At 40.7% G+C, this 24,949-nt stretch overlaps 1 protein-coding gene across 2 annotated transcripts; it reads left to right on the top strand.

The window, feature by feature from the left end:
- The first annotated feature begins 13 nt into the window (after positions 1 to 13).
- Positions 14 to 23,449, top strand: mapk14b (mitogen-activated protein kinase 14b). 2 transcript variants are annotated; one of them, XM_073467692.1, is made up of 12 exons: positions 14 to 474; positions 10,899 to 11,028; positions 14,401 to 14,459; positions 15,319 to 15,430; positions 16,245 to 16,274; positions 16,542 to 16,589; positions 16,713 to 16,827; positions 17,537 to 17,608; positions 19,339 to 19,418; positions 19,884 to 19,962; positions 20,969 to 21,142; positions 21,260 to 23,449. In XM_073467692.1, the coding sequence occupies exons 1-12, from the start codon at positions 356 to 358 to the stop codon at positions 21,325 to 21,327; spliced, it is 1,086 nt and encodes a 361-aa protein (XP_073323793.1). In that variant the 5' UTR covers positions 14 to 355; the 3' UTR covers positions 21,328 to 23,449. The 2 variants fall into 2 exon arrangements, with proteins under 2 accessions (XP_073323793.1, XP_073323794.1); XM_073467693.1 differs by lacking the exon at positions 19,339 to 19,418 and adding an exon at positions 18,824 to 18,903 and having other exon boundaries at positions 15 to 474.
- The last annotated feature ends 1,500 nt before the right edge of the window (positions 23,450 to 24,949 follow it).

Raw genomic sequence — 24,949 nt, 5'->3', positions numbered from 1 at the left:
TCACGTTTCCGCGCGCCCCAGCGAAGCGAGCCCAGAACAGGGCGAACATTTCAGCGAAAGCTAGTCCTGACTGAGCTTCCTGACCCGAGCGCGTTTTTGTGGAGGAAGTTGTCTCCAGGAGCCCTTAAGACGTGCACGGAGAGGCTGGGAGTCGGTTCTGCACAGCTGCACCGAATTTGCACGACTGGGCGGCTGAAGTTCTGCGTGATTCGGGACCGCCTCAGTTTGAGTTTCAGCAGGGAGCAGCAGCAGCAGCTCACCACGTCGTGCCACACGGGGAGGAGGAGAGAGGAGAAGAGGGGCAGAAGTTTCCGCTGCCTTGTTTTGTCACTGCGCGGCTGGTAAATCCGCAGGAATGTCGCAGAAGGAGAGACCCACTTTCTACCGACAGGAGCTCAACAAAACCGTGTGGGAGGTCCCGGAGAGGTACCAGAACTTATCTCCAGTCGGCTCCGGCGCCTACGGATCAGTGTGGTAAGCAGTTGTTGCAGAGCACTAACGACAGCACCATTGCACAACAGCCAAGCGGGTTCCCACCACCCACAGAGGCCCGTCGGAGTTGTCTTCCCACGGGCTGCTTATCGGTGTGTAGAAGGAGCCAGAGGGAGAAACGGGACACATTAGTCGGTCGTGCCTTTTGTTTACGTTTTCATACTTTGGCTCATGTTGAATTGACGGCACGTCGTGCACGCTTCGGGGCGGCTCGCATTTCTTCGGCGGGTGGGGATTATTTCTGTTGTTTTTGTGCACATATTTGTTGTGCTGCTGTCCTGAACACCTGTGTGTGTGTGTGTGTGTGTGTGTGTACCGCTGATTTCCAGCAGGCACACTGGCAGCTCTCGGGATCAAGTTGAGCTAGATTCCCAGTGTTAAACGTGCAGACGAGCTGCCTTTTAATCGTTTGTCAGTGGTTCTCGTGAAGAGGGCTGATCGGTGGCATGTCCCTGCTTGCATCATCTGCCAGAGTGGTGCCTCCTCGTGAGATATGATCTGTGCTCAGTAAACATTGAGGCTCCACCAACACCTCTCCGAAAGAATCACCTTCCACTACAATAGTATTGTAGTCCTACAACCTGGTACTTTACACATCCGCACACTGCATGCACTATGCATTTTCTAGTTGGGTGCAGCCTGCAGAGTACCAGAAGGTCACGTGGTTTTCAGAAAGTAGGCCCCCCTCGTGCATAGTGAGAGCTTTCTATAGGAGCCCATCCGAAGAGGATGATGACTCTAGAATGATGTCACCCTTTCTCCCGTTGTGGTACACCCATGACTCACAGTCCCGAGGTTAGGTAGTGGCCTCAGCTGTGACGCTTTTTAGTCATCACAAAGTCACGGATGGCATCGTACCGTCATTTTTTAACTTTACTGTTACTTCCACACGTCAGCTGTGGGGTATGTGTGGCTTTTACAGTTAAGGCTGGTGAATAAAGTATAAGCCCTGACCTTATCTTGTACTTAAGACAATCATAGGGAGTACTAGTAGTGCACACGGAAGGCAGTAAGATAACCATAATGCATGTGAGAGTATTTTGACAGAATAATAAGTGTTTTATCTTCAGTAAGGCTGCAGAGATTAGTTGATCAATCCTCAAGTTGATGGACAGACAATCAATTGACATCTATTTTGATAATTGATTAATAGTTAAGTAAGTTTTTTTCAAGCATAAATGTCACAAATTTGTGATTTGCCGCTTTTCTTTGTCATTTTATGATGGGAAATGAAGAGGCTCTGGGGTTTTGGTCTGTTCGTTGGACAAAAGAAGCAACTTGAAAACGTCACTTTGGGCTCTGGGAAATTGATGATGAGCATTTGTTCACTATTTTCTGACTCGCAGAGTAAACAATTAAAGTCAAGTCAATTAAGTCAAGTCAAATTTATCTCTATACATCCCAAAGTCACAGTGTCAATCACATTGCCCCTGTGGGCTTTAAGATCTGTACAGTGAAATTAACAAATTCATTGTGAAAATAAATGGCAAAAGGACTCTATTTTAGATGGTGCTTTTCAAGTCTTCTAGTCTTACAGAGTGCTTTGCAACGTCTAGGGGCAGTGGATTGACCTACTGACCCTCTGCTCTGCCTCCTGAGCTGCAATAATTGGCAGACTAATCAACCATGAAAACAATTGCAGCCCTAATTTTTTTAATAGGATTTTTTGTGCCTGAGGAAGGACAGGATCATCAGCATAACAGATGATTTGAACACGCAAGAGAAATTGTATAACTAAGGCCATTTGAGCCAGGTTTCTCATGCTAGTCATGGTCAATACTCACCTTTGGAAGTCTAAATCTGCTGACTGCAGCAGACTCGGGCTGTGTCCCAATTCAGGGGCTGCATCCTTCGAAGGACGCATTTGAAGGCCAATTACGTCACAACGCCGCGCGAAGGCTGTCCCAATTCGAAGGCTCCTTCAAATGCAGCCCACAAATGCAGCCTTCTTTTCCCTCTTTTTGGAGGACGCACCGCTACTATCCTTCGTGGCCTCCCATATCCCAAGATGCTTTGCGTGCCGCTGCTCAGTCCCGAAAACGAAGAAAGAAAGAAAATGGCGACATCACGTGGCGCAGATCTGACATTTAAATATAGGAATTGGGTTTACACTCGGTTTTTACTCATTTGAACATCCAACGCCAGATATGTTAAACTTCAAGGGCCCTTAAAACCTCCAACTTTTTTCAGTCAAACTCTCTACTCCTATTTTCACTTTCGCGGGCCTGGGCAGCAGAAATCGTGATGTAAGGGTAAGGGCAGGAACATCTGGTGACGCAACCAGGAAATACTCCGAGGGCTAGACCGTCCCATTTAACAACGGTTGACGCGGCCTTCGAAGGTACCAGGTACGCGGCAAAGGCCGCGTCCTTCGAAGGATGCAGCCCCTGAATTGGGACACAGCTACAAACTGAGAACAGGTCCTCACCTGTTTAATTTGACCTGGAAGTGAAGGGTCATCCTGTCAGACCATTCCTTCTACTTTCAGAATAAAAGCTGGGACAGTGGTGTTTCCTTTAACCGACAGATAGACAGGAGCAAAAAACGTACTTCTTATTTTTCAGTTTTTATGAATAGTTTTAACAGAGAAGAATATCAGAACTATTATAAGAGACTATTTATGACATATTGCCACCTCTGAGCTGAACGCTCCATGTGGGATGGTTCAAACAAACATTAAAGAATAGAATTAGCATTTTTCAGAAAAGGTGTGGCGCATATTCAGCATACAGGTATGAATAAACTTGGCAACTGCTAGTGGTTCAGTTTGAATACCAGAAGTTGGCTCAACTTCAGTCTACAGTGCAGATCCACCTGCCCACAATAATTGAAATACCAGGCTAAATGTAACAGCCTATCAGCATTATGTAAATCACATCTTATTCCATATAGTCATGCGGTTACTAGTCGCCCCTTACAAAGGAGCAACTTATTCAACAGCTGACTTTTTTCCTTGTGTGGACTTTAAGTTTGAAAAAGACATGATCCTGATGTTCAGATGTGGGTGTGTCCTGTTGCAGCCTGCTAGTCAAAAATGGTTGGCATGTGACCCTTTTGCATCTCGAGGGCTCAGAAAGCTACCAAACAGCAATAATCTGCCTCTGCACTCTCAGATGTTGACGTCAATGTACTTCCTTAACTCTCCCTCATTCTTCAGAACGCGCAAATTCTGTTTTTGCAAAAAAACATTTACCCAGTGATGTTAGTCAGTAAATAAAACTTAGAGATCATTGTTTTTATGCAGACAAAAACTGTAACATGCTTCCAAATTAATAGTCAACTTTTTTTAATTAAAAAAGCTGCATACTCACACTTGTATTTTATATTCCTGTTGAGTCAGAAAATTACCCTCATCATGTTCAGTTAGCTCAAACAGCCATTTGTGTTTCATATTGCATTTCAGTCGAGTAAGAGCCTGAAAATAGCGCATCCCCTTCTGTCTTTTTAATTTGGTTTCTGAATGGAATCGTGACACCAAGAATCTGAATCGGTTCCCACTCCAACAAAAAAAGCCAGCGGCATCGTTTGTTCTGTCACCCAAAGCTACTTGTAAGTTGCCTTTCGAGGAAATTATGCAGTGTTTTCCTCTGTGTTTGACTGTATCCTCAACAAAAGAGAAATTGTCTGCCTATTTCTTGGAAGCCTCATATTTTTCCGAAGCCTTTTGATAGTATCAGTTCAAATAAATTCTGCCGACAAAGTGGCCCAAACAGCACGGTGTCCTTAAAACCCTTCAGAAGGTATCTGAAAAGTATAAATAACCTCACAGCAGCACCTACTCCAGCACGTCGCGGCTGTTGGTCAGCTGGACACATGTCTCAGCCGTCAGAGTCTTTGTTGCTGCTGCCATGGCGTTCCTCAAGCTCTCTGCTGTGAATTCTTCTGAGTATTTAAATAAGGAAAGCATGTACTATGGGTTTTAAAATAATTTTCCTCGACAACCTGTCAGTCAGATGCAAGACCACCACTTTCTCCTGATTTCTGACCTTTGTTCTATATTCTAAATGTCAGACTTGGAGGAGATCCAGGGTCGGTGTGGAAAGAAAGTGTTTACAGTGAATGCTGCTGGCTGGGATTACACTATGGACTGTGTGCTGCTGAGTGCCTCGTGTTATTCAGTGTATGTGTCTCAGCTGAGCAGAAACAAGCACCAAACCATACAGGCCACGGGGCATGAATGCATATTTAATGAATGGCTTATTTTCAGCTCAGTGCAGAAAAATAAATTATGGCTAGAAAATAACATCTACATATTTTAGATTAGATATGCACAGACCAGCAAAAACATTTGTTTGCCGAACACTATGAAGCATTTGTATAAACATTTCCAAGGATATTTTTATATAAAATCATTCTGACATTTGAAACTGCTGTTGATGTGTTTGGAGAACAATTTCCAGCATATTTAGATCACAAAGAGTCCTCTGTGCAAAGGCCCATCTAAAAGCTGCAGCTCATTTTGGATTGAGTGGCATCTTGTGGTGTGGCTACAGATTGCAACCAACTGTATACCCCTCGCCTCTACCTCCCTTATGGTGGCCCAGTGAAACACAAAAGTCACTCTCTAGAGTAGAGCTGTGACAATCAAGAGAGAAAATTCTTTGCTTACTATTTTGATAATTGTGAAGCAAAATGTCAAAACATTTGCTTGTTCCAGCATCTTTATTGTAAGGATTTGTTTCTTTGTCATTTATGATGGTAAATGAAGAATCTGTGGGTTTTGGACTGTTGGTTCCCCGCTGGGGAATTGTGATGAGCATTTTTCACATTTTTTTTTTTTTTTTTTACATTTTGCATACTAAATAATCAGTCTATTAATAGTGAAAATCATTTGCAGAATAATCAATACAGAATATAATCACTAGTTGCAGCCCTGCTCTAGAGCCAGTATTTGGTTTGTCTGTTCTGGGCTACCCTAGAAACATGGTGGTGCAACATGGCGGACTCTATGGAAGAGGACCCACTCCCTCTGTAGATATAAAGGGCTCATTCTCAGGTAACAAGCACACAACAGTTCTTATTTTCAAGTGATTTTACTAATATACATAATCAGGAATACTATACTCCATTTCTGCCAATAACTCCCACTAAATCCTACACACTGGCCCTTTAAGGTGCCAGGGTAAATTCAGGCATCTGGCTTTTTTGTTATATTTCCAGCACATGTTTATGTTCACTCTCTCTTACTTTATTCAGCATCCAGCAGCAGCTCGTGCATTTCTTCATCACTTTGTCTCAGCTTGCTTTCACATGATGTCATGTCTTCATGTCCAATAACAGCCTTTTTACTTTGTTTTTAGAGACAGTATGCAAAAATGACATATTTTGCTGATTAAGGATTATATGATGAGGCTGATGTGGTGAGAAGTTGCAATATTGTGGCGTGTTCTGGTTGACGCACTTGGCTTTAACCCCAGTGAAATGTGCACTGACTTGTCAGCTCTCCAAACAAACAGGAGGCTTAAGATAAAACCAGCAATTTTACATGACTTTAGCGCCACATGCATTCAGTCATGTGGGGTATATGACTGAGTGTGATGTCAGAAGAGTAAAGCCTTTCATTTTGGTCTAAAGTTATGGATCAGGCTTTAGAGCCCTTGGCATACAGACATCATGGGTACATGATGACAAGTTTTTGCAACTGAAATTTTAAATGTTTCAGGATGCATGAAGGAATGGAAAAGAGGCATACATAACTTGTCAAACTCAATGGACCAAATGGACTTAGGAAGCCGTTTATCCTGGAGGTGGAGGAGGGATAGTTGAGTGGTTCACTGTCATCAGTATTGTGTTAGCAGAGCAGATCAGAAAATGAGTGCGTTTATATAACGCGTGATAATTTAATTAAAGCTGGATCGTGGAAATGAGACAAGGTTATTGCTGCTGCCATGTAAACATCTTAACCAGGTTATTCTCCTGTCACTGAGGTCATAATCACTGTAAGCCTGGTTCTTTTAACGGAGATGGTTAATAAATCATCATGCTCATCATGTGTACCAAAGAAAAAGGTCAGCATTAAAACCCATTTAGATCTGGGATAACAGACAGCTGGTTGATGATAGTGAATGTGGAACTGATTACTGCTGAATATGTAAAATATGCTCATCGAAAACCTGTTCCGCTTCTTTCATCTAGTACTTGCTGTTGAGAACAGGATGTTCATCTCACGGCTATAAATTCATGTCAGTAGCATAAACGGATTAAAAAGCGGTTCTTAACTGAAAGCCTTCAGTAATATGCCTGATGGTGCCTTGCCTTGATGGCTGAGACAATTTTTATGAACAGATTTAAAAGATTTAATGTTTACAGTTAATAATCAAGCTGTTGTTAAAAGTGAGCACAGCACAGATATGTGCATCTGTGCTCTAAAGAAGTGATTGTCAGATATAATTTATGTGGCATACGTGTTAGATGGTGCAGTGCTGCATTTGACTATTATTTGACTGTTAGGCCAACTGAAGGGGTTAGGCAGGCTGGCTTATTATCTCTGTTCTCGTTTTACCTGTGTCTGGATGACGTGTCTGAGCAGTTAAATGCTTGTAACACAGGTTGCACTGTTATTAATCTCACTATTGTTCATGTTAACGTGCACAAGGATGTTTTTTTTATTTTCTCTCTGCATCACTGTACAGAGACATCATAGATGAGATATATACAGTTCATTGTAAGAGAAACTGTAGGACTGCATGGTATGTTTAAAAAAAACAATAGTATCATGACTATTATGACGGATACTACATTGCCATATGATTCACGATTAGTGGGAATGATAATTTTTGCATTACAATTCTCATTTTCACAGAAAAACTATTAAAATCATGACCATGTGACATTTGTTGGGGTCTATACCAAACAAACATGTTTTCTCAAATTTGGAGAACAAGATTTGCAGGCTGGGGCATCACTGCAGCCCTGCAGTACTTCATCATAATCCTGTTTTGTCACACATTTTACCGTAATCAAAAAATGGTAGCCTCTCTTCAGCCATATTACAATTTCAGTAATATTTCCATTAATTGTGTAGCCTTAATAAAATGTATATGCTTATGGTAACACTTTTGTAAATTATAATTACTTAGAGTGAAACTACAAGACTCCTAATGTGTGTGTGCCAAGATTTTCTGGTGCGAGTAATGTTCGTCAGCATGAATGCGCCTATATTTCAGACTATGAAAAGTAATCTTATGCATACATGCGCATGTGCAGATTAGACAAGGAAGGGAAAAACAATGTTAAAGGTGCAATATGTAAGAACTGGTCACCTGTCAAATTCATACTCAAAACAAATGCGGGGCAGCATATCACCAGAGTAACCGCTAACTGCTGCTAACTGTAGATGCTTTTAGTCAGTTAGCTCAGTTAGCTCAGTTAGTCATGCAGCTAGCGGGTTGGACTGGGAGCTCGGGGACCAGGGAAAGGTGAATGTTTACACCGCTAGCACAGGAGCTTTGGACCGGGGCGAGCAAGGGCTAGCTGGAGCATGCTAACTTCAGTTAAAATTCTCTGAGTTCAGCTTGTGAATGTGAATATTTTCTGGTCTTTTCACTCCCCTGTGATAGTAAACTGAATATATTTGGGTTGTGGACAAAACAAGACATTTGAGAAGGACATCATCTTGGACTTTGGGAAACACTGATTGACATGTTTCACCTTTTTCTGACATTTTATAGATCAAACAACTAACTGATTAATTGAGAATGAAAGCAATCACTAGTTGTAGCCCTGTTGTGAACCTGATTTCTAAAACAACTTGAAATGATAGCAGAACACTCACTACAAACATCTCATCGAGTCATCTCAGTACACACATTTGCCTGTATGCTCTCTCTGTGTCTCTGTTGGTCAACATACTGCTGACGATCACTCCTTCCCAGTGATCTCATTCTCATAATGCTTCTCCTTTTACAGCCTACATTTTTATGGGCCATTCGTTATTGCACTACCATTTATTACAGACTAACTGGATTCTGTTGCTTAGACCCGACTTGTTTGTCCTGCAGATTAGCAGCAGTTTCAAAGATGGTGCACATGTGACTTTGTTTTGTCGTTTAGCTTCAGTATACTCTGTCTTCACTCAGTATGGGTTTTCCCTCACAAGTGACACAGATACGAGTTGTTCTGCAAGCCTGGAACACAGAGTGCACTGGGTGTGGGAGATTATCTCTGACTTACTGGAAAAAACACACTGCTTATCTTAATGTTCTTATTATGGACGGACGCATGTTACTCAGGACTATAATTTTGAGCAATCACACAGATCATTTTTAATGATACTAGTAGTCGATACTCCAAACACAGGTGTGCTGAATTTCCAGTCATGCGAGGTTATAAGGTCATCAGTTCAAATCTCTTGATGGGTTAGTGAAACATGTTGAGAGGATATCATTCTCATCTCTTCCTCTATTATGTTGACACGGCCTTGAACTAAACTCTTCACTGATAGCTCACAGTGCAACTTGGAGCTGGGTCAGTGGTCCAGACAGTTAAAGTAGCTCGCACCAATATATGAATGAGTTCGAACCATTCCCTTCATGCTACTCTAGATTTATTTTGTGTGTGAGGGAGTTTGCAAAAAGTAGTTTCAGTTTTTTTCCACCCACGTGGTTAGAGCGCAATAAGAGGAAACAATACTTGTGTCGGCACTTTTTTTTTTTTTTGACTGATTTTGCAATCATCCATTTGTGATGCAGCTTAAGTGACTGACCTGGAAGGAATGTGGTTTATTCTAAGTGGGTTGTGTTCCCTCACAGATACAGGAAATGCAGCAATGTCAGGCTTATTGGGGAGACAAAGCCCATCTGCTTCACTTACTTCCACCCTCACAATGTCTGTCTTGATTTTTACAGTGTGATTAGGTTGATCAATCCTTTATCCTGGCAAAAGGACAGTTACTATCCATCCCTAGAAGATAATCAACATTTTTTTGCTAACAGTGTTTGCTTATTACTTTTTTTTACAGCCCTCTCGGCTCTTATGTTACACTGTCTTTGTGCTCTTTTTGCCACACCTGCTTCTTGTTTTCTTCTGCACTGACTCGAGGGAGACAATAATGAATGAAAAGATGAATGATGACTAAAGCAAACACACTCATGGGGACAGCTCCAGTAGAATCTCAGGGGATTTTCATTGAACTTAAAGGGTAACTCCACCAATGTTACACATTAAAGTGTTTACAGGTCTAACGGAGTACAACTGCATACATTAGGAGGCTGCATGTAATCTGATAAAGTCACAATGTCTCCTACAACACTGTTGGACTCAATAGAAACAGCAGGACCAGAGATATCGCCTTTTTTATTTAACACATTTTTCTTCTTTTCAAAACCTGGCAGACATAATAAAATGTGTTTGTTTGGCAGAGACTAGGAGAAATGCCAGATCATCATGATTTTACTAGTTTTTCAATGACAATGAAATTTGTGATGTAAAATGTAATCATCCATAATAGTCATGAATTATATCGCAATAATAATTGTATTAACAAAATAATTGTATTATCACTCTTTGACAATATCGTTCAGCCCTAGCGCCTACATTACCCATAGTGCAACTTAGCCACTGAGTGACATCACAAGTTTATCAGATTACATGCAGCTTCCTCTGGAGCCACAAAAGCCTTTATTCTATTAATTCACGTGTAAAATAGATAAATAGGCTCAAATCAGCTGTTGCATTCGTAGTGTAAATCGTTATTTAGACTCCAGGGGCAAATTTGGGTCAGAGGTATTTATGAGATGTTTTTTTATGTGTGTTGTTTTTGTGTTTGTTCCTGTTTTTATTAAATATTGTGTAGTACCTTGGTTGTCATTTTCTTATTCTTGTGATTATGTTTTGGCTCCACAAACGATGAGTTAAGAATGATACATAATCAAATGGAGCTGCAGTTTAACAGATTTTCAGTGGCAGGTGTCAAGTTTGTGGTTGGGGTTGGGTTACATCTATGGTACCAACCTCCTGGAACATGTAAATACCATGAATATAAAAAGGGAACACTGTCTGAACACTGCGTTCTGTTGGCACACATTAACTGACCAATATGTTGTTTTATTAATTCTTGTTCCGCTTCACAATTGGTGGATTTTCACACTATTGTTTCATTGTACACAATGCAGCTGATTTTTGACAACACATTCAGTCATGCCCCCCCCCCCCCCCCCCCCAAAACAGCCTCAGGCTGCAGAGTATAATACGAAGCAAAACCAAGAGCTCTGTGTTATGCAATTATTTGCTTTGTTTACTCAGCTAAGGCCACCTACACAGTCTAGTGAACCATCTCATTCTCAGTTTAAATCAAAGGAAGTGATTTAGGTTTTGATATGACAACTGTTATTAGCCTGATTTGATGCCTTTTACATTTTGAAATCAAGGTTTCATCAGTTTCAAACACTTTGCCATGTGTCTTCCAGCTCTGCGTACGATGTGAAGCTGGGCCTGAAGGTAGCAGTGAAGAAGTTGTCCAGACCCTTCCAGTCCATCATCCACGCAAAGAGAACCTACAGAGAGCTGCGGCTGCTCAAACACATGAAGCACGAGAATGTGAGTCACCTGCAAATAACCGACCCACCCTCACCTCCACCTTCTCTGGCCAGGGCCTCACTGTGTGTGTTTGTGCATTGTTGTGTAGTTTAGCTCTTAAGTAAGGATTGCATATGTGTGCGCATGAGATTTCCACAGTGAGTATTAACTTCAGAAGCAGGCACTTCTCACCACTGCTTACATTGTTACGCTGTTTGTATCCTTGCTGGAGCTTATTTAGATCTGCACTCAGGAATGTATGTATGGAGAGCCACGTGACAGGAGTTGATGGAGAGTTCAAACTAGAAACCAAAACCTGTAAACACCTTTTAATGGCAGTGCTCCGGCTGTATGACAGCTCAAGATGTTTCTACAGGGAAGTGTCCACATACTAAGTGTAAAAATTAACTTTGAGGTATCAAAATGTTTCAGTTTTCATTCACATTTGACTGCTTTTGTGAAGAAGGTAAACACAACCCAATTTGAAGGCAGTGTAATGTTTTCATGGTATACACACATACTTTGCATACACACAACAGCCCCACTATAGAGCTCTCCAGCCCATGCCACAACAACAGAAACTGAACGCTATAGGAGGGTTAATGAAATGGCAACAACATGTGAAGGAGCGGAAAGCGGTCTCTTGTGTTGGTTACAGGTGTGACAGCATAAACAAACACATGAGCACACTGCTGGCCTCGAGCAAGGGGGCAGACTGTGGTGGGTGTGATGTCCTGTTAGAGGAGGAGTGATCAAAGCATGTTGTTCTGGAGCGCTTGGTGAGCAGTGAGTCACCAAACAGGTTTACAACTGCAGTCGTATCACCTTCTGTGATGTCGTTCTTTCCCCTTTCATCTGCTGCAGCAACTTGGATTCATGCAGTTTTACTTTAAAGTGGTTGGCAGTGGCTTTTGTTCCCCTCCTGGGTTTCTGTTTGTGTGTGTGTAGGTACTACTCGTGCAGACACTTACTCTCTCATTTCCCAGTTCGTACATTTTAGACTCCTTTACTCGCTTCCTCTTCTCTTATCGTAGTTTGTTCCTCATGAGATGCAAGCAAAGGAGGCAAGGAAGAGACGAGAGGAATGAGGAGTTGAGGCAACAGGCATTTAACCAAACATGAGGTGTGGCACAGCTGCATCATCTGTCCATCCTCTAGTTACAGCTGTATTTGATCTCTCTCTGATGAGCATACCAGTGTCCATGACAACTTTAAGATTTACTTTTACTTTTCAGTTCACAACATGGCATAATGAAAATAGTGAAGGGCAGAAAGTTTGATTATGCATTTGATCATCATAAATAAGTTCTACACATTTGTAGAGCCCTGCTTGCACCATGGTTTGTATGTACAACCTATGTGTATCTCCCTCTCCTCGCTCCTCCCTTCGAGGAGACAAGGTGGAACAAAATAGAGAAATGAGAATAGTGCTTAGAAAACACAAACACAGTTCCTGGTTCCTGTGTGCTGTAGGTGCATCCAGCATCCAACATTTTGACCAACCAAATCGTGTGGATCCTCTTGTGTTATGCAATAGCATTGGTTATGATTGTTTGAGTGTGCAGGTGGTGGGTTTATGTGTGCTGTGTGGGAGTAAGTCATCTGGTGAATGGTGTGTATGAGTGTGTGTGAGAAAGTAAGACTGGGAGTTTCTGTCAGCGTTGAGGTCTTTTCAGGGGAAAAAAGGGGAAGTTTGCATTGTATGGAGTTCACTCAGTAGTTTGTCGTCCATTGTGATGGGTAGAATTAGCTTGTTGTGAGAGTTTGCAGATGAGTGACACGGTGGACTGGTGCTTTCTCTGGTAGCTTCAACCTGCAGGCTCTGTAAAGCACAGCAGTTTTAGGCGACGCACACACAGAGGATTAAAGAAACTGTTTGGAAAGTCTCAGAGGGGGAAACCCAGCACCTGCAGTTTAAGACCCAGTTTAATTTGGTACAAACATAATTTCACACACAAAATAGCTGTTTTATATATGGGTTCCTTATTTCTATGCATGAACAGCTTGAACTTGTTAAGCAGTTAAGGAATTATTGTTGCGGTGATACTTCTGGTAAAACACCTCGGTGCACCCAATTGAAAGACAGGTTTTACATGGATTATTCAGGATATACAGAACCATGCAGATGGTGTATAAGAATGTCTGTGTCTGTAAAAAGCTGACTGGCATAACAACAGCGAACTATAATCCCTGTGGGGCTCCAGACATCTTATTTTAAAGATTATGTTGTGGTGTGTGATCATAATTGAGCATGTTGTTGCCAGGTTCTGTTTCATCATATCAGGGAATATTGCATAAAGCTGTGCTTTTATCATCAAAGTGTTTTAATACCCACCTATGCCTTATACCGAGAGGGATTCTGTGTTTTGCTCACGCTGTTGCCAGGAGACTCCCTGGGTTTTGATTTTGGAAAGCCCGAGTGGACCAATCAGCCGTTTGTTGTGGCTCTAGCCCACCAATCAGCTGTGCGTCTGTGCCCTGTGTGAGTGGGCTGCTCTTGTGTTTTTACCTATCCACCTCAGTGTCTCTCTCCAGGGGGGCGGGGGCAGGGTTGGCACTTCAGGCTGCTCTCTGCCAGTTAGCATGCAGGAATGTCTGCTTATACATACATAAACTAGATACACAGACACATCAATATGATTGGCCTCTATTATGTTTTCTGTCTTTCTCTCTTCTTATTTTGCTTTGTTCCAAACTGAAAATGAATATGTTTGTTATGTTAACACGGTCCTTATCTGTGTCTGACGTGCGTCCTATCACACTTTCACTTTCATTATATCTCTTCTTGTCTTTCCTGTCATCTAGTCAAAACATATTTATCCATTAAATATGTTGAAAGTGGCAGGTCTACCAACTGAAAGGCACTTTAATACACCTTGTCTCTAAAGCTGTTGTAATGTTAATCAATCATGGCACGTTGCTTTTGGTTGTCTTCCATGTATATTTTGGTTTGTTCACTCTTAGACACAACATTAATACACGACTGGTACCTGTCCTGTCAGCATGATGCACAAACTTGACCAGATAAAGTTCGCTGCTTCCTCTGGAATCATATCTGCTGTGGTTGTTTATGTGATTAAACCGCTTCGTAACTAAAACGGAGTACAAGGATAACATTTAGGTTAGCATCCTTGATGCAGGAGTGTAACAAGGCTTTCCTGTTTGTTGTTGACTGAATAGAGTTACAGATATTGCAAGAAAATATCAGCATCAAAGTAATTCAATTCTAAAGAAATAGCAGAAATGTTACTTACTGTAACTGAAGCCTCCTATAAGAACCATGTGTTCGCATTCAAATAAATCAAATGGCTGTTGGTCAAACACTCAATGAAAACTGTATTTTTCTTCATTTGGATTTATTTTCTAACTGATGACATCTCTCTTTGCTTTCAGGTGATTGGTCTGTTAGATGTTTTCACGCCAGGGACAAGCTTAGAGGAGTTCAACGATGTGTAAGTCAAACCTTTTCTTCTGTCTTTTAGTTTTTCCTCTGTCTCTTGCGTCCTTCTCTGCCTCCCCTCTGTTTTAAGCTCTCGCACAGCTTTATTTCCCCCTCATTCTCACACAATAAAATCCTCCGTATCAGCAGATGATTGCATGATTAACACGACAGAAGAACCAGATTTCCAAACACACCATAATCTCTGCTGCTCACAACTTCATTCAGTCCAGCATGTGGCGGGTTTCACCAAGGTGAATGCAGGGTGGACACGTGCTCTATACACATCACAGCTAGTCTCCATGGTAACAGCCATCTGGCAGTCTCTGGGGCTACTGTGTGTGTGTGTGTGTGTGTGTGTGTGTATGTGTGTGTTTATGTGCACAGAATACTCAATCAGTGTCCTTGAATCCGCCGCATGTTGTGGCGTCACCAGTTTGTTGCACATTTGTGGAAATGTGAGATAAAGCTACACACAAAAACCAGAGACACACACACCCAGCACGGAGGTTGCACAATAAAGATGTGCCACTTCTCTTTTCGTGTAACAAGTAATAAAGACAGAATCATTGTGAAAGCAGGCCTATTATTGCAATATAAGAGAAGCAGATGCTCATGTTTTACTGGCCAGCCAATAACTGGTCTCTAGTGGTGTGAGGTCAGATGTGCAGACTTCACATATACACTTCTGCTATTGTTGACCTTATTCAAGTGATCTGTTAGCTGTGGAAACATTCTGCTAACAAGAGAAGATGAGTGAAATAATCCTTCCAGTGTCCTTTTCCCACCTTTTTATATCGGTTTCCTTCTCATTCCTTCAAAGACAGACATTAGGAGATCACATCTGATCAGTTGCACTGTTTGATTTGCAGGTACTTGGTGACCCACCTAATGGGTGCAGACCTCAACAACATCGTCAAGTGTCAGAAGCTGACTGATGACCACGTCCAGTTCCTCATCTACCAGATTCTCAGAGGCTTAAAGGTTAGTGAAGCTCTTACAAGGATTCAGCTCAACACCGGTGCACTTCCCTGTTGATCAGACTAAATGTGCACACTCCTCCTTTGTCAGTATATTGATCATACTAAATATAATTTTTTTCCAACTTGATGGCGTAGATGTAGAAACACTAGCAATTTAGTAAGACATTGATGGGCAATTGAATGAGAGACTTGATGTCCATTACCATGATCACTTTACTTCCTGAACCCTCTTTGTAATTGTTTGACTTGATTTCTGTTTCTGACATCGACCATTTTTATTGGTATATGTGCCATCTTTCATTATTGTACTCTGCGATATGTGTACCAGTTTGGCCAGTTTGGATTTAAAATGTAGCACAAAAGAAGAGTGGTTTGGTTTGGTTAGGTTACTGTATCCATGTTACTATATCTGTGGCACATAGTCACACATTTAGAAACACATTCAACTATGACGTACATTTAAACATCAGAAATTAAACACACTTTCAATTGTGATTGATTGATTGATCAATTAAATGATTTGTTTGAATTTTTAGTGTCCTGCACTAAATAGTGCCTGGCCCATATGAGCTTATGAGACACTAACAACAACAACAACACAAAGATAGCAACATAACATCTCATAAGAAAACATTTCAGGGCATACAAACCAATGGAAGACCACGAGTTATTATGTTGGATACAGTGTTCTCTGTCTTAATAATCATGCATATGTTTTTTTTATATATAAATTTAGCTAAGACAAAGTTGTACTGTGTTCAAACTGAGAGTTCAATGTAGGTTTAATCATTATGATTTTGTTTTTTCTCCCACAGTACATCCATTCTGCAGACATCATCCACAGAGTAAGTTATGACTCTGCTTCATGTCCTTATTTACACTTGAGTTCTTAAGTTTGATAGATTCTCTTGTCAGAGACCGAACATTAAACCTACTGAAGTTGGTAACAAAGTCTCTTCGACCTTACTCAGTATCAGAAGGCCAAAATGTTGAATACCACATCGCTGTCTTTTATGATGTCTGGTGGGCAAAACAAAAACAAATAGCAGGAGACCTCTCTGTTGCTTCTCTATCCTGTCCTCACTTTTCGTTCTTGCCCCTTTTCTCTTCAGGATTTGAAGCCCAGTAATTTGGCTGTAAATGAAGACTGTGAGCTCAAGGTGAGAAAGCATTTCACCATGATCATGTGGAGTCAACCATGCACGCTGTGTCCACATCTTAATTTCTCTATCTGTCCTATTTAAAAAATAATATATATTTTTAAAAATCCTTTCGTCCCTTAGATCCTGGATTTTGGTTTGGCGCGGCACACAGATGATGAAATGACAGGCTATGTAGCCACCCGGTGGTACCGAGCCCCAGAGATTATGCTCAACTGGATGCACTACAACATGACAGGTACACACACAGACTCAATCATAAAGTTTCGGGCTGCAGCCGAATGTAATATTACATCATGTGCAATTTCACAAAATGGAAATTGTACTGAAATAGCTTTCCGCATCTGTGTGTTTAGTTTGTGGTTGTTGTAATTCACAAAATATATAAAAGAAAACATAATTTTACCAGTTAAATATATATATAGCTTCTTCTTCTGTAGTTGTTGAGAATTTATTACACAAGAAATGATGAGGGAAATTATAGAGAAGCTAGGCCAGCTTTTCAATTTTCTGGATGATTCAATGTGACGTTAAGGTACAACATCAGTCAAAGCAACTAAAGCAGTGATCTTGCGTGGTTTGTGGTTCGGACATAAATGGTCAAATAAACTATTTATGTTGCCTTTTGCTGTGCTACCAGTTGTGGCAATTACACAAATCACAGTTCAACAATGGCAACACTGTATGCCTTAAGAGATTTGAGGGGAAATGCATGCTGAGTTGTTGAATTCAAGCATAGTGTTTAAGTATATTTTACTTCCCTGTATAGTCCCATGAGCACCCTTTTATCATATTATTGCATTTTAAAATCTTTAAACTTGGGAAGCGAGGAAGTCACTCTGTACAAAAGTGACTTATAAGTGCAATGTAACTGATACTGAATATGAAGTTGTATCATATTCTGAAGTATTCACTGTGCTGCATGTTTTCTTCATTACATGTAATAGTGGATATCTGGTCGGTGGGCTGCATCATGGCTGAACTACTCACTGGGCGGACGCTCTTCCCCGGCTCAGACCGTATCCTTCCACCACTGTTATTTCAATGCCAAAATAAAAATTGATCTGCAGGAGGTAGTGGATGGATGCATGCTGATCTTTTATGTATATACTTGTGGGTAGATGTTCAGATGTATTGTTCCCTGCATTCATGGCTCTCACAAAAGTTGTTGCTTTGTTGCTACGACCACAGGGTCTCTAACACACACACACACAAAACTTTACATACTTCAAGTTGACTCAGAAGCATTGCTGAGTATTGACTTTTCAGAGCTGCATGCCAGAATAGTCAAGGAAGCGTGTGCGTGTGTGTTTGAGGGAGTGCGTGCATGTGATAAGAGTTAGATTCCCCTGTGGTCTATGACTCAGTGCTGCCCACTGTTGTCTCCACTGCTTCTCCCAGATACAGCACACCTTCCTGTTTCCCTCCCACAAAGCCTCTTGTGCACAGCAGCAGAACACAACAGTGTTTCAATACAAAAACACACAGGATGAAGCAGGGTTATTAGGACAAACACCTTGAAATGCAGAAGCTGGCATCATGGTTCTGTTTAAAGGTCACAATCATGGGCTTGCTTTTGTTAGATGTCTTAGGGATCAATCAGTCAATTTACTCCTTCACTATGTGCTCCATGGGTGTGTGTATTTGAATGTGTGCACTCTCACCAAGTCTACATCACCTAGAGAGGTCTTTGCAGATGATGCTGCAGGAGGAACTCTTGCATCTTATAAGCTCCTCAAAACTTTAATTCAAAGTACAGTAATAATAGATCAGCTAGATGTACTTTATCTGTTTTTGTTTGGTGGAGTAGATCACCAGTATCACCAAATCACTTCTGCACTCTAGCCTGCTGTTTACTTACATTTCCAATACGCCTTGCTTGAGTAAACTGGAGTGATTAGTTGATTAAAGGAGACCTATTATGCATTTGTTGTTGTTTTTTTCAGTGTTTTATATATGCTCTTGTGTACGTAGAAGATCTTGAAAGTTATAAAAGGTCAAAGTCTGCACCAACAGAAGCTCCTCTCTCCACCTCTCCTCTCTAGTACTTATCCATGCATCACATCATATCACACAGTGAAAGCATGCTGTGTTATACCTAGGCTGACTTTTTTTTCCCGAATGAATGAAACAATATTTTCAGAGACAGATGACAGCTGTCTGATGTGCCTCTCACCCCTCTATCCTTGTCCAACACCCTCCATCCCTCCTGTTTTCCTTCATGTGAGTGATAGACATTGATCAGTTGAAGCTTATAATGACGCTGGTTGGAACCCCAGGGCCCGAGCTCTTGATGAAAATCTCTTCAGAGTCTGTGAGTGTCAAGTACCATCCTGCCCCGTTCTGTCACACTGCCCCTCTCTGCCTGTTGTGTTGCCCTGACAAGAGTTACACAATGTATTTTAGCACTTTGTATCGCTGCCACTGCTGCTAAGCCGCACCTGGTTTTCCCCTGAAATTGTGTGTTTTCTTAATGGCTTAATTTGCTCCTGGGCTTTAGTTCCCACTTCTTTCCAGCATGCACTATGCGCTGCATCAGTCTTCTGATCTTTTCATAAAATAGTGACAGGCCTTTAGTGCAGTGCTGGGTCACAGTGTTCATAAATGTCAGGACAGAAACTGTCTTCTATCCTCTTCATTCCCACTCTGTGTGTGTGTTCCCCCTCCATTCACAAACTACCCTAACCACCCCATACTCTTTGACATGCTCACATTATTGTTATGATGCCCCTTGACTCGGAAGCTATAGACATAAACCAGCTGCAGCAGATAATGCGCCTGACGGGGACGCCCCCAGCCTCCCTCATAAGCAGGATGCCCAGCCATGAGGTGAGACACGTGCCCACCGCCTTCCCAGGTGCCCCCACCTCCCAGCTGGATTCAGGGCACCAGCCAGTACCCACAGTACTGTTTACAAACCAATGCTGTTAGACCTGATGTTGTATTATGAAGTATCTCTTACCATTTACCTTGGCATCTGCCTCTGCTCTCAGTCCACTTACTCCCTTTCTGCTTTCTGACTTACTGCGTTTGTCTCAGCAAGGCTTCCCAGAGTGCTTTGCCAGTGTATTCTGATGAGCTTCTGTGTGATAACACATTGATTCTGAAAGTTAGGGCACAATGTTTGTGTAATATGTGTAATCTTGGTCATGATTAAAGTTCTTTAAGCATGCCTTACCGGAAGGATGTACAGTCATAATGCTAACTATGCCAAAAGATTTTGTGCAGCCTTTTACCACTGTGTTCCTTTAAGATCTTTTCAAGTTTTGTTGTTCTGTTCATTTTTTCTCACAGGCGAGAAACTACATTAACTCACTTCCACAGATGCCGAAGAGGAACTTTGCTGATGTGTTTATTGGTGCCAACCCTCTTGGTAAATTCCTGTTTCACAATCACACCATGGCCGACGCTACTCCTGGCTCACTGAGTCCCTCTAGTGGTATCATAAAGTCACAGCCGGGGAGATCACTTCAGTTCAGTTCAGTTCAGTTTATTCACAAAATGGTTAAAATTAGTACAATCACATAAGACACAGGAGAAACGTGAGACGAAGGGCCCAGACACAAAGCAGACAAAAAATGTTTGTCGAGATTTTAAAAGGACATGTATACAAGAACATTTACAACCTACTAAACAGTGAAAAAAACAGTACAGTTTAAATGGATTTCGTCTGGACTGAGTGCATTAGCTCAGACGTCCCAAGCCATTTATGGTATTTAATCTGATTATCTCATTATCACAGATTTTTAAATTTTTTGGTGTTAAGTCTCATCCCACACTTGTGGACCTCTGCAAACTACACTAAAGCTCATACATGTAAAGGTGCAATATGCATAAGACTTTAATTCAAAACCTTCAAAAATGAACAACAGAATATGAAGAAATAACAGTTTTGACTTTATGTCAAAGACGTCTATGTATTGTGTTGCAGAGATATCTATTGAAGTTAGCATGCTAACCAGCTAGCCCCTAGCCATTTTGTACCTTAAAAGGTGATAATCTGATAGTGGAGCACTTCCCCAGTACTCTCCCAGTCCGGCCAGAGTCAGCTAATACAGCAGCTAACAGCACGGTTACCTAAGCATATAAGCTAATGGCAGCTACAGTTAGCTGCTATGTTTGGGGTTGTCTAGAGTATGAATACAGCAGGTGGCATATTTTACATATTACATCTTTGAGTTTATGTTCATTTCTCAACTACTGTATGAGATTGTCGAATTTCAACCATCCACTCTGAAAGATACTGCCCACAGCTATGATGTGTAATAATAGTTTAAACACCTATTCAGCACATAAAGGTTTAGATTGATGTTTTTTTAGCCTTGCTTGCTCTTTGCTTTTCACATACTCATCCTTGTTCTCTCGTTGCTCTGTTCAAGCGGTGGATTTGCTGGAGAAAATGCTGGTGCTGGACACAGACAAGCGGATCACAGCATCCGAGGCTCTCGCCCACCCGTACTTCGCCCAGTACCACGATCCGGACGATGAACCGGAAGCAGAGCCTTATGACCAGAGCTTCGAAAGCCGTGAGCTGGAAATTGAGGAATGGAAGGGTAAGTTGGCACACTGTGGACGCATTGACTGTAACTTGAGCTTCTTGGGAAGAAAATAGTTTGATGTTGCCGAAAATAATCATTAGATAACCTCACATACCGTTTATTGTCTTTCAGGGTTAACCTACGAGGAGGTAATCAGCTTTGTGCCACAGTCGTTCGATGGCGACGAGATGGAATCATGAGGAGGAGACGCCTTTTCCTCCATCTTTTGTTTTCCAAGAAACACTCTTTAAGGACTATCAGTCTCATGTGACTATCCACCACTTTCTTCACACACTCGCACAACCATGACATTCAAGTGCCTGCCGTCATTCATCTCCGGGGGACGTGATGATATCAGGGATAAAACTTGACATCCTGTTCCTTCCGTCCCCCCACTTTGCTGTTTTTGTTACTCTGCATCCTGGCGCGCTGAGGCCAACTTTAATCCTCCTTATCTTTTTAGTGCGTTTTTACCTCAGACATATATTGTTTATATTGATCCCCTCTTTGATTCAGCAAATTAGAATCTACATATCAGTATCTTCAAAGCAAATTGGAGAAACTGAACCGGTAGTAGATGTTTTATAAAGTTGTGCTACTTAGCCGTAATTAATATTGTAGGAAAGAAGGTTGAAAAAAGAGAACAGAACAGATGTGTGTCTAAAGTTTATCTTTCGTCCACACATTATAATTAAATGTGATTTCTATCAATGCATAGACCTGTGTAAATATGACAAACAGTATTTGTGTTTAAATACTTTAGTCAGACCAGTTACCGTATATGTGTAATAGTCATAATAGCTGAGTCACACCTCAGCCGACCCCTTTGACAGTATGAATTTTAATACTAGAGTGTAGCCTTCAATGGCTTATAAAAAGATACAGTATATCATTTAGTAGAATGTATAGGATAGGCTAAAATATGTAAAATATTCACATCTACATGGCAAATTCAAGGTTTCATATTTCTTATTGTTGGATTTGAAGGCTTACAGTGTCCCATTTTTAAGCACAATATGAGTTTGGAGAGTTTTTGTATGCATTTCACCTACTTTAGATTCTGCTCCTTTCCTACACATCCATGCGTCTTTTTAAGCACTTCTGATCTTTTGTTTCAGAAGAATCCATTATCACAATCTACAGTACCACATACGCATGATGAAGCCACATCTGGCTTATTAGTTTATTGAAATGTGATGTTTCCCACCACAACACAAACTGACAATGTACTTTAATCATATTGCATTTATAAAACACAGTACTATTAATGTTTATTGAATGTTCGGGGGCGCCAGTCTGCCTCGTATTTATGATCTTTTGTTATGTTGTTTGTATATCGATGTAAAAGAGAATATTATTTGTCAGAATTTAAGGTTCTTTTTATTATTTATGGAGAGCTTACTGTGTCAGAAACCAAATGTATCATCAATAATCTCAAACGTCAGTGAAGCCGTGGTGACTGCAGTTACAGCTTGTGTATCAGATAGTTTGCAATCAGTCTGATCAAATCTGCTCATTTTGCAGGTGTTTCAGTTCATTTTATTTCCTGGGATTTCTGAGTTTAAAAGAGTTATTGGAGATTTATTTATCTTATTGTTTTCCTAACTGCCCTCCGAAAGTGTCCCACTTCTAAAGAATTTGAATAGAAAATGTGTTCAGAAATCAAAGCAAAAAGATTTATTATAAGCACTTCAATTTTGTATTGACATACAAACCACTAAACAGTACACTCCTGGTTCTGAAACGTGCTACAGATATTGATATTTTTTCTATGTGAACCATTTAAGGAGTCAGATTACATCAACATGTGACATACAAGCTATATCCACAGTTGCTCTGGCTATTCTCAACCAAACATATCGGTGTCTTCACAGATTCATTTGCAACTGCTTGTTTTCATGTAGTGCTTTTTATAATGTATTATTTTATTTTTGTGTGTTAAATCAAGATTTGATGTTATTCTGTGATTCTGTAATATTGTTTTTTTTTTTAGTGATGCTAGGACTATATTTGTCATTCTTCTGAATAATTTAGCAGGGCACATGTTTGTGGGAAAGAGTGTACGTTTACTCACTGGATGCTGAAGGGCAATGCTGAAGCCTCCATCTTTGTAGTTTTTACAATAGAACTGCATTAATTAGATTATTTATCTTGTCCATATCCCAATGTCAGTAGTTAAATTTATCTGCTTTTCTTTGCCTGAGATGTGTTCATATGTTTTTACTCTGTTCTTTACCACATGTACCAAGACAGCACGCCACACCACCTGTAAATACCACCATTAGAAAATAATAAAAAGGCTACTATTTTTCAAACCTGGAACAGTGTACAGTATGTTGTAGTGTGTTTCATGACACCACTGGGGGGCAGCACTGCATAAGTAGAGTAAAACCTCTGCCAACATGTAAGATGACCAAACCAGAAGGAAAGAAGGTGAAGCAAAACAGGAAACAAAGGAGCTAAGATCTAACTGAAAAAAACTTCAGTTTAATTTTTTGTGTATGTGTACTCAACAGATTTAATAAAAAAAAGTTATACACACAAGTATGGGTACTCACAGTCATACACACAGGCTGAATCCTAATCCTCAGTGTTAATATATGAATACAACAATAGAAGAATCGAGGTTATTAGTCATCCGGTACAAGTTAGTAAAACGATAAATAAATTAAAAACATTAGTGTCCTCAAAATGCTTCACCATCTCTATGTGAATCAGATCCTCACTGAGTCATGTGCTCTGGGGACTCCTTCACAGCATCATGCTCAGCACAGATTGCTGGCTGCTTTGAACCTTTTCTCTGGTGCACTCAGGGTCCTCGTGGGCTCCCTCCCTCTCATACGGTATGGGTCTTAACTATGGAAACCCATTTCCACCAGGAAAAGAAACAATTGTTTATAAAAACATAGTTAAGAATAATAACTACTTACAGTAAATCAAAATTAGGAGCTACTTAAATTGGATTTTAGACTGAGCGTTTTTGAGTTTGGCTGACTTTTGAATGGCACACATTCTTCTTACAAAAGTCCACACACATTGATGTTTTTGGGACAGGGCTCTCATTCATTTTAGGAGAAAAGGAGATCTATTATGCGTTTTCATTTTTTTCCTGTCCTTCAGTCTTTTACGTCTGTTCTTGTTCATGTAAAAGCTCTTGAAAGTTAAACAGGTCAAACTCAACACCAACAGAAGCTCCTCTCCCTCAGAAAACACTGCTCCTGAAATGCCTCATCAGTAGTCCTGCCTTTAATTCCCTGACTTCTTGACTGCACGCTGTCACCATGTCACACATTTGCATAATTTCTGCCTAGTAGCTGCTGCACTGGACAGTTTGTAAAGACTGATGTGTTTTGAGCATTAAAAAGCATGTAAAACTCTTCTAGTAGTGACCCAGAATAAAATTATGAACCTAAAAAAGAAAATAACATGTCTCCTGTATGACAGGATGAAATTAGACAGTTTACTATTATGAGACATTTATTTAGTTATTTTTGGGGTCTTCGATGTAGACTGCAAAAGTGGTTCTAATTTGTATTTAATAGCTGTTCACATTTCAAAGTCATCTGACCCAACCCCGGTTACGTCTGGGTAGGTGTGTATGTAAATACTTTGCAAATAATCTAGTTTACATACTTCCACTCATAGTCCAACTGCTGCTAACCCACAAAGATCTCTTTTAGGCTATCATTACCAGAAGAAATGGGATTGTGAGATTTTCTTGAAGTAAACATGAAAACTATGACAAAATAATAATAATTAAATTAACTTAATGTCTTAATTTTTAAAAATGCCCACAAACAGTGTTGTTGTTGATAATGGTTC

This window comes from Pagrus major, chromosome 6 (genome assembly GCF_040436345.1).
Source record: "Pagrus major chromosome 6, Pma_NU_1.0".
Lineage (NCBI taxonomy): Eukaryota > Metazoa > Chordata > Actinopteri > Spariformes > Sparidae > Pagrus > Pagrus major.
Note: the sequence above shows the minus strand (reverse complement) of the source record. Positions and strands in the feature narration are given on the sequence as shown.

Bases quoted from the DNA above. Each gene is read 5' to 3' on its own strand.
- mapk14b (XM_073467692.1), top strand. From the start codon at position 356: ATGTCGCAGAAGGAGAGACCCACTTTCTACCGACAGGAGCTCAACAAA. The intron at 16,275-16,541 runs GTAAGTTATGAC...TTTTCTCTTCAG, and splicing joins CTGCAGACATCATCCACAGA to GATTTGAAGCCCAGTAATTT. The intron at 19,963-20,968 runs GTAAATTCCTGT...GCTCTGTTCAAG, and splicing joins TATTGGTGCCAACCCTCTTG to CGGTGGATTTGCTGGAGAAA.